At 47.0% G+C, this 14929-nt stretch overlaps 1 protein-coding gene across 1 annotated transcript in view; it reads left to right on the forward strand.

Moving 5' to 3' along the window:
* LOC102890541 (beta-galactosidase-1-like protein 2) overlaps positions 1-14929 on the forward strand; it is a 39555-nt gene that overhangs the window by 24100 nt on the left and 526 nt on the right. Inside the window, exons 7-18 of the mRNA XM_006905798.1 lie at positions 385-466; positions 4613-4683; positions 7760-7844; positions 9169-9306; positions 9891-9971; positions 10400-10506; positions 11057-11197; positions 11503-11574; positions 11854-11932; positions 13735-13822; positions 14136-14247; positions 14696-14812. Of these exons, the coding sequence (XP_006905860.1) occupies positions 385-466; positions 4613-4683; positions 7760-7844; positions 9169-9306; positions 9891-9971; positions 10400-10506; positions 11057-11197; positions 11503-11574; positions 11854-11932; positions 13735-13822; positions 14136-14247; positions 14696-14812 (1173 nt within the window). The remainder of the gene's footprint in view (positions 1-384; positions 467-4612; positions 4684-7759; positions 7845-9168; positions 9307-9890; positions 9972-10399; positions 10507-11056; positions 11198-11502; positions 11575-11853; positions 11933-13734; positions 13823-14135; positions 14248-14695; positions 14813-14929) is intronic.

Consider the following 14929-nt stretch of genomic DNA (forward strand, 5'->3'; position numbering starts at 1 on the left):
GGGATCTTTGCTTCTGGTAAAGGTGAAGGGGGAGGTGTGGGCTGTCCCTGAGGGCCCATTCTTGGGTCCTTGTGGTTTGTTGCTGGGTGACAGTGTGACAGCCTCTGAGTAGCCCTCTTAGCATAGCAGCAAAACTGGACACCTTGCCAGATAGGGAGCAGACAAGAGCTGCCGGAGCCTGACATCCCTGCCCCTGCCACGGCTGGACTTCCAGCTTATGGGAGCTTTGTTGAACATAGGATGCACAGAATATTTCTTCAGAGAAATAAATGCTTCATTTGAATCCCCCACGCTTTCTCTTTTGGCTGCCTCATTCCCAGCTGTGCAACAGAGCAGAAGCTCTGAGGACTGATACAATTTGACTACTCTTATTTCTCCCCACAGGCCTTGGAGGACCGAGGAATTGTGGAGCTGCTCTTAACTTCAGATAACAAGGATGGCCTGAGCAAGGGGTTTGTCCATGGAGGTACCTACATGGAGGCCATGTGTGGGGGTTGGGGGCATTGATGGAAGTACCTGGATGGGAGTCATGCAGAGTGGGGGACAGCACCCTGGCTTGGATGTGCATGCTCCCCCCAATGGCCTGAGTCACAAGCAGAGCTGTCCAGATGCCTGTCCTCCCTTTTGCATGGCACTAGGCCCTGAATCTCTGGGCTGCAGAAGATTGGAGCCTCCACGTCAGAGACAGACTTGCTATAGACAGCTCTGTAGCTGGTCTCTCATTTCTGCTGTCCACTCACACTGGCAGTGCTCTGCAGGTTGCAAGACGCAGGGAACGTGAGTTGGGCATCTGAGGTCTCTTAATGTCTCCAAGGAGGGCTGAGCTGATGAAACATTGGGCAGACTGTGAGGATGGCTTACTCTAGTTCTGCCAGAATTATAGAGATGACTGACCCTCTCTGGGGTCCATGTAGCCCCTGCAGTGACAGAGAGTTGGCCTGGCAATGAATGTACAGTAAATAACTATAGCAGCTCTTCGTCCACCAGCATCGTGTTTCTCCTCTGCCTCTCTGTTAGTGTAGATGCACGTGCCAGGCTTCTGTTTCAGGCCAGCCACTTCACACTGAGCTCTTCTCCTCACAGTGAGTCTTCCTTTAAGCATCCATTTGAAATTGCAACTCTTCCTGGAGCTCTGCCTTCTAACATTCAGGGTAGTTTGTTTTATTTACCTTTCTCACTGCAGCAGTAAGCTCTCTGGGGCTTGGGTCCTGTCTGTCTTGTTCATCTGTGCTCCTGTGCCTGGACACTCTTTGTGCATGAAGGAATGGCTGGTGGATGAAGGGCCCTCCTGTCCACTGCCAGTCCTTCTTGCGGGCTCCTACAACCATGCTGACCTCTGCCGCATCCCACACAACACTTTATTGTTCCTTCTTTATTGCCCTTCACTGGCTTGAATGCTTGAAGAGAGGGACTTGCATCTCTAGGCCAGTGCCTGGTGTGCAGCTGGCACTCAGGGAGTGACTGTTGGATGAATGAGTGGAGAGGGCTCTGGTCTATAAGCTGGATGGATTCTTCAAGCACCCAGACACGAAGTGTCTCCTGATGAGGATCAGCAGCCATTCCTGTCATTGCCACACGATGGCGCTGTCCACCCGTGAGTGCTTCCAATGCCTCCTGCTCTCAGGCATCTGGTCTGGAGCAGGGAGGCAAGACCCCTGGAGGCTGGTGCAGGTTTTCAGCGCGCTGGCATTCTGCAGAGGAAAGCCTTGAGTGGATTCTCAGAGACTCTATGCCCCCTCCACCCCCCAGAATGATTTTCTTTCCGTCAATTAAAAATGTAATTAAAATAACACATTGACAAGTTCTAAAAGTCAAATCATAGAAACGCTTATCAAGAAATACTGTGTAGCTTCCCTCCTCTCACTCCATAGAGACGACCATTTTGAACTCTAACCTTTCTTCAGGCATTTCCTTCAAAATTCCCAATAATATACATATAGAACTCTGTAGTTATTGATTTAAAAGGCTACCTACTGACCTGTTGTTCTGGTTGAGGATCTAGTTCTCTGCACCACCTCAGCCCTCCAGGTCTTTCCAGGTGGTGTAGCCACTTCCCGCTTCTGAGTGACATCGATAGTCAGTGCATGCTTGACCGACAGTGATGTCCTCAGACAGGCCTCGCACTGCCTCCAATAGCCTGCGCAGCATTTGTGAATTGGCTCGCTTTCCGTGTGCTTCATTGTCACTTTCTGTGTATTATCCCATTTGTTTTTCTTTTATTTTCAATCTCTCTTTTCTTTCCACCCTTCCCACTTTCTCTTTTAAACAAACACTTTACCAGAGATCTTCCACACTCCTATCACCAGTGTTTTTCAAAGGACTGTGCCTGTCAGACTCTCTTCAAGTCTGATCGCGCTGTAGGCAGCCTCTGCATAGCTTACCTGAGGCCGGCCTCTGTGTCTCCTGTTGAACTCGTTTCCTGGAACTTCGAAGGCATTGCTCCATTATCTTCCAACATCCACTGTTGTTGCTGAAACACAAGCACATTCTCGTTCCAGACCCTTTTATGTGTTCTTTTTATTTTTTCCTTCTCTTATTTCTAGAAATTTTTAGAATTTTCCTTTTATCCTTGATATTCTAGTATTTCATAGTGCTGTTCTTTGGTGTGAGACTTCCTCCTTTTCATGGCACTTCTGGGGTTTTTTTGCACTGGAACAGTTATGGTTATCAATGGTGGGACATTCAGTTGTTGCATATGCTCCCTCCTCTTTCTTCTGATCTTTGGTCATTCCTGTTATTTGTGGATTGGACTCTCAGAGTGATTCTAAGTTGCTTATCTTTTTAATTTTTTCTCTCTTTGCCCTTTAGTTCTGCTTTCTGGGTGACTTCCTCAACTCTTACCTTCTAGTTCTTTTTTTTCTTGAGTATATATTTTTTCGCATAGCATACTTTTGAAATGGATACTATCTTCTCTCTCTGAGGATATTTTTCTTTTTTTTTTTTTTTTAACATTTATCTGTTCTGCTTAGTCTTCCATATGAGGAGTTTCACTCAATCGCCTGGCTCTTGACTGAGCCATTTAAGGAAGAGGCACTAGCAGGCCACTTGGGAACTAAGTGCTAGGAGAGGCTGGTGACGAGTGTGCTGCTCTGTGGGGTGACGGGGCTGTAGTCGGCTGTTTCAATGAGGGAAGCCCAAATGTCGGTGTTTGGAGATACTGTCTTTAATCCAATCAAATGTTTCCAGAGAAGGATCCTGTGGTTTATTGCTACAGGGAGCTGGCGGGGGGAATGGGAGGGGGGAATGTTCAGATTGTACTTATTCTCCCTGTTAGTCTCTCACCCACATTTTGCTATGCCTGATCCCTCAAAACCTGGAGATGTCAGCTTTCCCAGAGAGTATGGTCCCCCGAGGGGATGGCCCCTGGCAAGAAGGAGGTTTGATGAACGTGTGAGGTTTGATGAATGTGAGGTATCCTACCCTGCACAGTGCCTCTGATGTGAGGCAGGGACCGGTCATAACTTCTTCCATTTTCCTGGGCCATTTACCAACCCACTGCCCATTTTCACTCTCCCAATATTTTATTAAAACCATCTCTGTTATTTGTCCTCTCCAGTTCTTGTTTCTTATGGCCTTCTACCTTTTCATTTCTTTATTTTTATTTTTGTGGTTTCTCAGGAAGGATACGAATAGATGCTATGTTCAATTAGCCATGCTAATCTCGTTGATGTCTGAGATTTCTACCCAGTCAGTTTCAGGGAGCCCTTCTGTCTTCAAAGAGTTTCCACTTTAGATGAGAAGGAGTCTGGATGTCGAGTCTTACTCAGGGGGTTTCTGGAGGACAGTGACATCACAGGATAGCAGATTGGTGTCAGATGGGTCTGGGGTTGTAGTCTTGCTCTGCCGCTTAGCTGTTGTGTACCTTTGAGGCAAGTTAACCTCTGGAGCTTCAGCTCTTGCTTGTTTTTAATCACTGGTAAGCAGGGGCTGTGTCTGACAAGAGAGTGTCAGGGTGGCCAGCTGGACAGGCCGGCTCCATCTCTGTCATGTCTTTCCAGGCTCAGTAGAACTAAAGCCATGGCCAGTGTGTGTCAGGCCCACTGCCCGGCAGACAGCAGCAGTGAAGGAGCCTCAGAGCCGAGTTCTGCAGCTGGGGTGGGCCAGGGATCCCGACGATAGGCCACACATAGCACATCTTTTTCAGGCATACCTTTCATTAATGCACGGCCATTTAAATATCATTTTAAATAAAAAAATAATGAATACATTATGGCATGGAATAGAAAATTAGCCCTCATAGAAGAAATAAAAGGAGAATCTTCATTTAGTTCATTACCCTGTACTAGATGCTTGAGGTACAAAGTAAAGTTCAGACTCTAGGCTCCTACAAAAGAATAATTAACTGAAATGCACACTCTGGTTGTAAAAATTACATTAATCAAGAACAGATGCTTAGTGACTGTACTGTAAGGTCTGTGCTGAGTGGTGGAATTACCAAGATGAACAAGATAAATCTGACATCAGAGGAACTAAACTCTAATTGGAGGTGGGAAACAATGTCAAGATTAGTTAATTTATTTTACTGGTGAATTAAGAAAGGTCTGGGGTAATTCAGAAAGTCTTTCTGGCTTTAAGACAATACCTGTTTCTCCTTTCTCCTTTCCATTCACAGTGCTGGCCACCATCAACTTACAGTCGCAAGAGGAGCTGCATTTACTAACCACCTTTCTCTTAAGTGTTCAGGTAAGTATGGCCCAGGGGAAGCTGCCCGACTTGCTGATCCTGAGTATAGGAATTCCTAGACTTAAGCCGAGCCTCTTTGTCAGGGAGTCAGCTGTTCCTTGAAGTGCCTGCAACTGTGTTCAGGGTTCCCACGTGGGGAGGGGGACCCTGGGCTCTGTCAGCCTTTCTGCTCAGAGCCTTCCTTTCACACTGCGAATCCCAACCCTATGCACTGTGTTGCTATGCCCCGGCAAAGGGGATAGTATAGGAATTGCTCTGAGACGTTGTTGTGTGGGCGCACAAATGTGCTTTCGCCTCTGAAGAAGGGGGTTCCTTTTTGAAGCTCTAGGCTTGGTACGCTCATAGTGGCCTCTGGACTAGAATTTTGTGGATTCACTTAGCCCCTGACTGTTCAATTTGGGCCCTAAGGACTAAGAAGAGAAACACTTCCCTGTCCTTTACTGTATGCATCTGACCTTAACCTGTAAGGCCCTTCTGGACCTAGAAAGATTATTGTCACCACCAAGACAGGAAGCCTGGTTCCTTCCAGGTCAGGAGAAAGGAGTTTCTGGATATATCTCAATATCCATCAGATGGGTGGGAATTTACAGTTAAATCCTATTCTGATTGATTTCTTTTGAGTTTATGTGTCTCTACTGAGTAGATGTGATCTGGCCAAGGCAGCTGTGGCCCATTCACAGAATTGAGAGGCCCAATCTCTCACCTTGTGCTACTGAAGGGTGTGAGTGTCCCAAACTGCCACTGCCACTGGATGTACACATGATCCCTTGGACTAGAGTGGAGCTGTTGGAGTGTTTGTGTCCCCAGTGAATACACACCTGTAGAGATGCTGGGTTTGTTCCGTATCCCAGCTGTGTTTCTTAGAGCAGAGGTAGTGATCTAAGGCACAGCCATATGAAATCACTATGGCAGTTTGAAGTCATGTAGGATGAAGGCCACCCATGTATGTGATATAACTACTCCTGGAGTTTAGAGGGACAAGCAGAATGGTTAGGGATGGTGCCCAGGATGAGATGAGACCTGACCCCAGGCAGACTTAGCTAGGCAGATCAGGGGAGAGACAAAGGATACAGGTTCAGCCCCTTTCTCCTTTCCTTTCTTCCTCCAATACTGAGCGCTTGTTCTCTGCCTGAAGTGGTGCTGGGTCTCATTACTCTGCAGTGACTAAGACAGCAGGGTCTCTGCCTTCAGGGAGCTGTAACCTGCTTGGGAAGAGATGCGTTAAATAAACAATTGCCCAGTAACTAAGTAGGATTGTACTTGAGAGCTGTCCAGGAGCAGTACAGGAAGCTGTGAGCTGCCCCTCTGCCCGCTCGGTGTGTGCCCTCTCTGTGCTTCTTTCCTCTTCTGTCAAGCAGGGATAATAATACCTACTCATAGGGTTGTTTGAGGGTCACATGAAGTAATGTTTGCAAAACACGCAGGACAGCAGTGCTTCATGTTGGCTCCTGCATAGTCATTCTTGGAGAAGTGACCACATCTGTGTGCCCCAGGCCTGGTCATCCTATTGACAGAATGGCACTGTTAAAGGCCTTTCTGTCTTCAGTTCAGTGCTGTCCATTTTCCTCAAAGAAGGGATCATGGATGCTTCCTTATTTATACCAAAGGCTCCTTTGAGTGGTCCAACAGTACAACTCTGCTTCTCTGAGTTGGGTCCTTTATGTCCATGTCAGTGATGAAGATAATGAAGGTGAATGTTTCTCAAGTCTTTCCTAAGTGTCAGGCACTGCATACTGAGGGTATTATGTGCACTATCTCATTTAATTTTCCCAGTACCCATGTGAACTACTGTTATTACCATTTTACAGTTAAGGAGACAGATTTATAGAACAGATAAAGTACCCAGTAGTGAGTGGCGGGTTAGGGAGTGCAGCACAGTCTGAGTGCACAGCTCCAGCTTAAGCCACATTGCATGGTGCGGTGACCCACACCCCCCCTTCCTTGGCCCATCGCCCTCAGTCAGGAAGCCCCTCCCAGCTCTGGAGACTACTCGCATGTGGGACTTGGAATCTACTCCTCCGTTTCTAGTGACTATACTAAACATGGCATAGTGTATCCCCTTCTTGCTGTAAAGAAAGCCAACCCAGTAGTCTTGCCCCCTACAATGTTGTACTACTTTGACCTTTCCCCTGGTGTGGTCAGTACCTCTATTCAAAAGCTTATAAATCTGCCCCATCACCTTGGATTAGATTTTGTTGCTCTGCATTCGGTTGCCGCTAAATGTAAGGCTGTCACTAACAGAGAAGGCACTTGATGAATGAAGAGGGCTCTTGTGTGGAACCTGAAATACCAGCATATCAGTCCTCACTCCACCCCACCTCCAAGGTGTTCTGATGCTTCTGCAAACACGATAGAGTAAAGCACGGTCCCAGGAACAATGTCTGAATCCCTGGGACAATCCTATGCCAAAGGCAGTATTCTGAAGTAATATTTAAGACTTATTGAATGTCCCAGCCAAGCTATGAAGCCAGACACCATGAATGGCTGCACTATAACTCCCTGTTCTTTTGGTCAAGTTTTGTAAACTTCTATTGAAATTAAGCTGGACCTTGAAGAGGGGCCCACCCTGAAGCTCTCTGACTCTTCCAGCTAGAAGGAAGCAGCAGCAGAGGAGTCTGCATCCATAGTGTGTCTCTAAGTATAAGCTATCCTGTTGAACAAGCTCCTTTCCTGGGAGAGAAGGCAAAGCTTGGACTGATCTAGAAAGCAAATCAATGTAGGAAGAGACTCCCAAAGCAGATACTGAATTCTAATGAAGACTTACTTTGAACAGATCCCTGTGTTTTCTCACCAGCACCATATGTAACAGTAAAACCACATTAGGGCAGCAGGGTCTCCTCCATCACCTTTGGGAGCTCTTTCTACTCTCCACCTGCAGTGTGGAAGCCACATGTGGAGGCTAAGCGAGTGCAGATGCATTTGTCCTCATTTGTGCTCTGCTTTCAATGGCCTCTCAGGCCAGGGGTGTGAAGCCAGGCAAGAGTTGGCAGGATAGAGGGGCTGGCATACTCCTCAGGAAGGGATGCCCTCTATCTGTCTCTTTTGACCAGCTAACTTCTCATTTCATGGTGTCCAGGGGGTTCAGCCCAAGATGGTGATGGAGTACTGGACAGGGTGGTTTGACTCCTGGGGAGGCCCACATAATATCCTGGATTCTTCTGGTGAGTGCTTTGCAGTATCTACCTCCAGCATGGGTATTGACCTAAGAAGTAGGAATAAATTCCAGATAACCTGCTAAGTGAGGTAAATGAGCTGTTGGGGAACAAAGCTTCTGGGGTTATTTGCATGTAATAGTCAGCTTTCTATATTCCAGAATCATTTGTCTTGATATTTGAAGTGAATGGTAGGACTTTTAACATTGCTTTATTATGTTTTTGTAAGAAGATAAGTAATGAATGCCTATTGCAAACATCTAGCAAATATAGAAAATGTATAAAGAAGAAATTAAAAATTTCAGAGTCCAGAGAAAACATTGTGGTGTCCACTGTCCAGGCAGTTCTCCGTCTGCAGCCTTGTGTGCACCTGTAGATAGAGATATGGACAAATGCTGTCATATCTGCTCTTTGTCACCCACTTGTGCCAGTGAATGACACAGTGGACAGCTGTCTATACTATTAGATGTGGAGTTCATCACCGTTTTAAAGAATTCAAAGAAGCCCATTGTATTGGTGACTAAATCACAATTTATTCCCCCAGTTTCTTATTGATGAACACTTAAGTTGTTTTCAGTGGTTTTCGTTAATCGACTACTATTTTAGTGAGCATTCTTGAACATCCGGTTTTGCATACTTGGCATATTTTTTCACCGTGATAAGTTCCTAGCAATAGAATTGCTACACAAATGAAATTTTGATATATAGTTACTAAGCTGCTTTTTGGAAAGATTGTAGCAATTCTTAACTCTACATTATTAAATGAGAATTCTTATTTTCCATAGATTCATCAACACTGAGCATTAAAATAATTTTCAATATTTGCCAGTCTGATAGGTCATTGTTATTTCACAGTTCTTTGACCAATACTGATATGTATATTTATATTTATTAACCATTTATATTTCTCCTTTTATACTGTCTTTTCATGTCATTGATTCATTCTCTAATAATGGTAAGATGGGAGGTATTCAGCAGTATTTATCTAATTATGATTTCTGTCCTTTTGTGTCTTACTGAGTGGAAGTAACAGCTGAGAAGCATGTTGGGTAGAGGCAGAAGGCTACCTTGGGCTGCAGATTGTCCAAATTGTAGTCAACAAAGACTTGTCTATGACTTAAAAAAATAACTGGAAGGCCCAGGCTCTGGAGCCATGATTCTGGCCACTTCTCTTTGTCCTCCTGTGGTTGGGGTTTTAGTGAAAGCTGTAGGACAGAGCCATGGAGTTGAATTTGAAGAGAGGTTGGGAAAGGTGAAAGTGATAAAGGGACTTATGGCTTCTTTCAAACTCTAATTCGTTCTGCATATTTCCTTTCTTCCCTTCCTTCTGTAGAGGTTTTAAAAACAGTGTCTGCCATCATTGATGCTGGCTCTTCCATCAACCTCTACATGTTCCACGGAGGCACCAACTTTGGCTTCATAAATGGAGCTGTACATTTTCATGAATATAAGTCTCATGTCACCAGCTATGGCAAGTATTCCCCAATATTGATCTTCCCTGGAACACTCCAGCATCTTTGTATCTGGGCTTTTTATGGAGAGTCCTTTAGGGACAACTCTGGCACCTTTAATGTATTTGGCTCTAGAGTGCTCGGGGAAGGTGGAGGTTAGGTCTGGGTTGTCACTTTTACACTTCCAGAGCAGCTGGAGCCTGAAGTCAGCTGACATGCCTGTGAGCCTTTGGAAGTCAGCTGGAGGAAGTGAGAGAGGCACTACCAGGTGAGGGAGGTCCTTAGATGAGGGTGGCCTCTTCCCCCTACTCAGGCCCCTGAGATAGTGTGACCCTTGCCCTCCTTTAGACTGAGAGTCCCCAGAAGGCAGGAAAGATGCCTGGAAATTTAGGGTCATGCTGTGGTCATGGGTAGTTTTGGTGGCATTTTATAGTGTTTAGTATTTACATTATTTTGAGTGACAGTCCATACCCAGTGTTTTGCCTCCCAAATTGCTGGGATGAGGACCATGCTACCTGACCCTAGCTTCTTCCTTCTCTTTTTGCTGCCACAGACACTGTCCTAGGACATGAGTGACCAGTGACAGTGCCCTGGTGTCTTGCAGACTATGATGCGGTGCTGACAGAGGCTGGGGATTATACAGCTAAGTTCATCAAGCTCCGAGAACTCTTTGGCTCCATTTCAGGTACCTGGCAAACAGCAGACTCTAGCACCAACTTGGGCCTTTGCTTTTGCTCTGAGATCCCTTAAGGAGTTACTTCCTCAGTACCCTGTCTCACTCCCAGTTGCTCTGTTTGTAAGAATGCCCTAAGACAAGGACAGGCAGATTTGAGAGACTAACTGCTTTCATTATGGTTTGTGTCTTGCTAGGTTTTTATAGGTGTCAATACACCTCTTTATAAGTGTTAACACTCCTCAGGATATGAGAAAGCTCCCTTCTTCCTCCTGGTATTGCCTTCCCAGCAGGGTCTAGAAGTGTCTGAGGATGGGCCTGATTCCCCGTTGGCAGGATCGAGGAGCACGTTGGGCTGTGGGCAAGAGCCAGTGGTTGGGGGCTGAAAGAGACTGCCAGTTTTTGGCCCTTTTGGGATGTGGCCTTGTTGTCTGTTGCAGGTGGTCCTCTTCTTCCCCCACCTGACCTTCTTCCCAAGACTGCATATGAGTCAGTGAGGCCAGTCCTCTACCTGTCACTGTGGGATGCCCTCCAGTACATGGAGGAGGTGAGTGCTGTCGTCAGGAGAGCAGGGCCAGGGAGCCCCTGCAACAGCTGGCATGCAAGAAGGGAAAACCAACTCTTGATAACCTTGAGGTCCACTTTCCAACTATAGAACTGAGTAAAAAGAACCATCTCATGCCAGAGTAAGAAATGGGAAGGAACAAAAAGAACTTTAAGAAAAACTAGGCAACACAATGGGGACCTCCTTTCTGCAGAAGAGGGTGCAGCCTCCTGTAGCTGATGCAGAGGGATGCTATGATGTAAAATGGTGATGGATTAAAAAGCTAAAAGGCCACTAGATCACAGGGCTTTATTTTGTTATTGTTACATCTCCCTCCTTTGCATCCCCCACCTCTGCTACCCTGGAGAGCCATGAGAAGTCAAAATGGAAAAAACAATGTTAGAGGCCTCTGCCCCACCCCTTGCCCCTAGTACTCTAGCCCCCAGGTGGGGTCTTTCTGCTACTCAACACCCTCCCAGGAGGCTCACAATGAGGTTGCTGCCCTTTTACTCTTCTGCCTAGCCCTGTGCCTCCCTGCGTTTTCTCTGTATAGCCAACCAATTCTGAAAAGCCCATCAATATGGAGAACCTACCAATAAACAATGGAAATGGCCAGTCCTTTGGGTACACTCTGTACGAGACCACCATTGACTCATCTGGCGTCCTCAGTGGTCTTGTGCGTGACCGGGGACAGGTAGGATCGTCCCCTCTTAATTCCTATGACCTTGTAGTGATCCAGCCTTATAATATACCCCTGCCTCTCCCTCCCCCTAGTGCTTACGTATCTGGCTGTTACCTGTGTCTGGAGATGGCCCTTTACCATCAGCCATGCAGTCCTTTTCAGCCACAATCGTGGGCTCTCATTTCTCCTCTATGCCTGCCTAACCCCCTCCTCAGCACATATACACACGGTGTAATCTCTTTTTTTGCTTAGTAGAGATATCTCTTACATTGCCTTTCTGTCAGCCCATGGATGCTTTCTGTCTGTTTACCTGGCAGGTATTTGTGAACACAGTATCTATAGGATTCTTGGACCATAAAAGAAAGAAGATCATTATCCCCTTGATCCAGGTTTGTTTCCTGGGGAGCTGGGTGGTGGCTAGCACTAGCTATTTTCTGAACAGGTTTCTTGGGAGTCAAAGAGGAAGACCAGGAAGGCAGAAAGCTCCTGAACTAGAGCTGTACATGGAGCGTGGGGCAGAACATTGCTTTCTGATCAGCAGGGATGCTTTCACTTGCATCCTCAGAGCTTAGGGAAGAACTGGGCTTTCAGAGAGAAACCCCAAGGTGGAGTTGTGACTTATGGCTGGGTGATCAGGTGGTCTTCATCAACCACTGTGTTCTTGGCAGGGTTACACCATGCTGAGGATCTTGGTGGAGAATTGCGGGCGAGTCAACTATGGGAATAATATCGATGACCAGCGCAAAGGTGGGTCATAGCACATGCTGAGAGGAAAGCCGCTGATGCTCAGCATATGCCTGACTGTCTTTTCTCTATCCCAGCTCCTCAGTAGGCCTTGAAGCTGCCTGCAGTGAGGTGGGTCGTGGAGGCACTTTGGAGGGAGGTGGGACATGGAGAACCATTGGAAGGAGGTGGAAATGGGTCTGAAAGGCCTACCTAGGTTCTATCCTCTTCCTTGTTAGCATTTCCTGTGTGTATTGTCCACATGCCCATGGGCTGCACACAGCAAACACTGGGCCCACCTCTCCACATCTCCCTGGGCTGCAGTCGGCTTTAGCAGGGCCCTGTCTGCGAGGTGGATGGGGGGCCATAAGGGGCAAGCAAGAGGAGTTGCAGATATCCAAAAGGAGGCATAAGAGCCTTGCCTCCTGAAACTTTTTTTTCTTTATTTACTTTGGAAACCCATTGGTGATCTCGTTTGTGGTGGGAAGGACAAGGCAGGACACTCAGTAAATGAGATCCTCTTGCTGGCATGCCTCTCTGGGAATAGTTCACCAATTCATTTGATTTTTTTCCTGGCTTTCTATACTTTCTCTGCTTAAATTTACCTCTCCTTTCTTATCTATCTATTAAAATGTGGGTGGTTTCATGTACGTTATGAAATAAGAACTCAGACAAAATAAATCCTACTGTGGTGAGGGAGACTGGTGACCTCCCAGCTCTCTCACTGGTATTTACCTTTGTTATTAAGAAACTTGCACATCCCTTCTGGCCTACTTGGGAAGCCGTGAAGTGTAGACATTGGGGGCCTCTTGGATCCTGGGGATTGGCCCTCTCCAGAAGGGCCTCAGAATAACTTCTATCACTGTCCAAACTAACCTTCCCTTTTCTCCAAACAATCCCCCAGCATTCCTCCCTAGAGCTCAACTTCTTCCCCCAAGGAACTCCCTCTCCAGGCTGGTCTTCATTCTTTTGTGGGATGGGACTACCAGGCTGATCCTTTCCTAGTCTTTGCCTCCCCAGGCCCCTTGGCCCTGGACTATCACTATGGAGTTCCCATCCTCTGGAACAGTTCAGTGTTTATAAGTCACAGACGTCCTCTCCAGAAATATGTGTGTCCCCTCATACACCTAGGCCAGCAATTTCAGAGAGTTTGCAGGCCCCATGAAGCCTGTTCTCATCCCCCAGCCTATCCAGAATCCTGTTCTAGCAACTCAGCAGCTCCATAGTCGAGAGGGGCTATTCCGGTACCAACAGAGCTGACTCTTCCAATTAATCTCTATTCAAGTGTGTGCAGTTCCTCAAACTTGGACATCCAAGTCAGAATGTCATCTGTTCACAATTTAAATACTTAAAAAATATATGTTAAAGCCTAGGTCATGTAGAAGATATTAGGTCTGTTATTAGGTCTGTTTAGTCTGGGACCTCACCAAAACTAACCTTGAAGTTAGGCTAGAACTACTGTGACTTCTGGGTCATCTTTCTTTTTGGCCTCATTTTATTGTACTGGGATTTTCAGAACCCAAAAGGGAGCTTCCCCTTCAGAGAAACTGTTCTTGCCCTTGACATTTTCAACTCTGTCATTTCCCTTGATATATTCTTCCATGCAAATCCTGGGGCCTGGCAAATATTGGTATTACTCATTCTCACCCACTTTGGGATTTATAGGGAAGATTTGTGCCATGTGATGAACCCCTTGGGGAGCATAAACTTCAGAAGAAATCTTCATTTGAATTTTCCAGAACCTTTCCGTGTATGTGCCCAGCCACAGCCAGGTCAACTGTCCCCTGCCTTTGGCCTTACTTGATATTCTTGCTCCCTTCTCACAGGTTTAATTGGAAATATCTATCTGAATAATTCTCCCCTGAAAAACTTCAGAATCTACAGCCTGGATATGAAAAAGAGCTTCCTTCAGAGGTGGGTCCCTGCTGAGGGCAGTGTGTGAACTTCTAGTTAACTTGCAGGGAGAGCCAGGGAGGCCCTGAGAGCTGCTCTGGCCTTCCCCTCCTCCCACTCACGGGTGACCAGATCAGAGCCCAGAGCAACTTGCCCAGGTAGGGGCAGTGCCAGCACTGGAGACTAGGGAATATCCACGATACCACCCTGCTGCCATTCCTGTGCCCCAGATGCCAGATGGGGAATGTGGGGTGCCTTTGCAATTAGCTGCAGGACGGGGCCCAGATTTGAGCAGGAGCCCTCCTTTCTTTCTTGTCTTCCATTCTGCCCATAGGTTCGGTGCCAACATGTGGAGCCCTGTCCCTGAAACACCTACGTTCCCTGCTTTCTTCTTGGGTGCCTTGTCCATTGCCCTTTCCCCTTTGGACACCTTTATGAAGCTGGAGGTTTGTAGCCCCTCTTTGCCCAGGTTCTCATCCCCACTCAGAGTGCTCTGAGACTTGCTCCCCACAAGGCTTTCCTGAACATTACTGGAGCCCTCTCTACCACCTGTGCCTATAGGGTCCTTATCTTTGCATTGCCCTCTTCGAAAGGGCCCCAAAGGGGCTCCCCAGGGTGGAGAGAGTGGGCTCAAAGCAGAAGAACCACTTGGTGGTACTTCTTGGTCCAGGTCTGAGCTTGGGTGCCCTGCCCGAGAAGTCAGAGCTATTGGGAATGGAAGACAGAACACCCTATCTAGTAACTTTGTGGCTGTCAAGATATCCATTCACACTGGTCTCCTGGAAGCTCAGAGAAGAATGCATGGCATGTATCTAACAGTGTCTCTGCCTTCCCATGGGACTTCACATTTGCTGGCTTTGCTGGGTGACTAACACTTTCCTTGCTCTGTTGAAGGGCTGGGAGAAGGGAGTTGTATTCATCAATGGCCAAAACCTTGGACGCTACTGGAACATTGGACCCCAGGAGACCCTCTACCTTCCAGGTGCCTGGTTGGACCAAGGCATCAACCAGGTGGGAGCACATGCAGCCCCTTCCCTTTTCCCTGGGAGTCCCTTCTCATTCCTGCCCTCCCTGTTACCACAGTATTTCTCGGGGGGGGGGGCGCGGGGGGGGGCGCTGGCATAGTCT

This window comes from Pteropus alecto, unplaced genomic scaffold (genome assembly GCF_000325575.1).
Source record: "Pteropus alecto unplaced genomic scaffold, ASM32557v1 scaffold210, whole genome shotgun sequence".
In the NCBI taxonomy this organism is placed as follows: domain Eukaryota; kingdom Metazoa; phylum Chordata; class Mammalia; order Chiroptera; family Pteropodidae; genus Pteropus; species Pteropus alecto.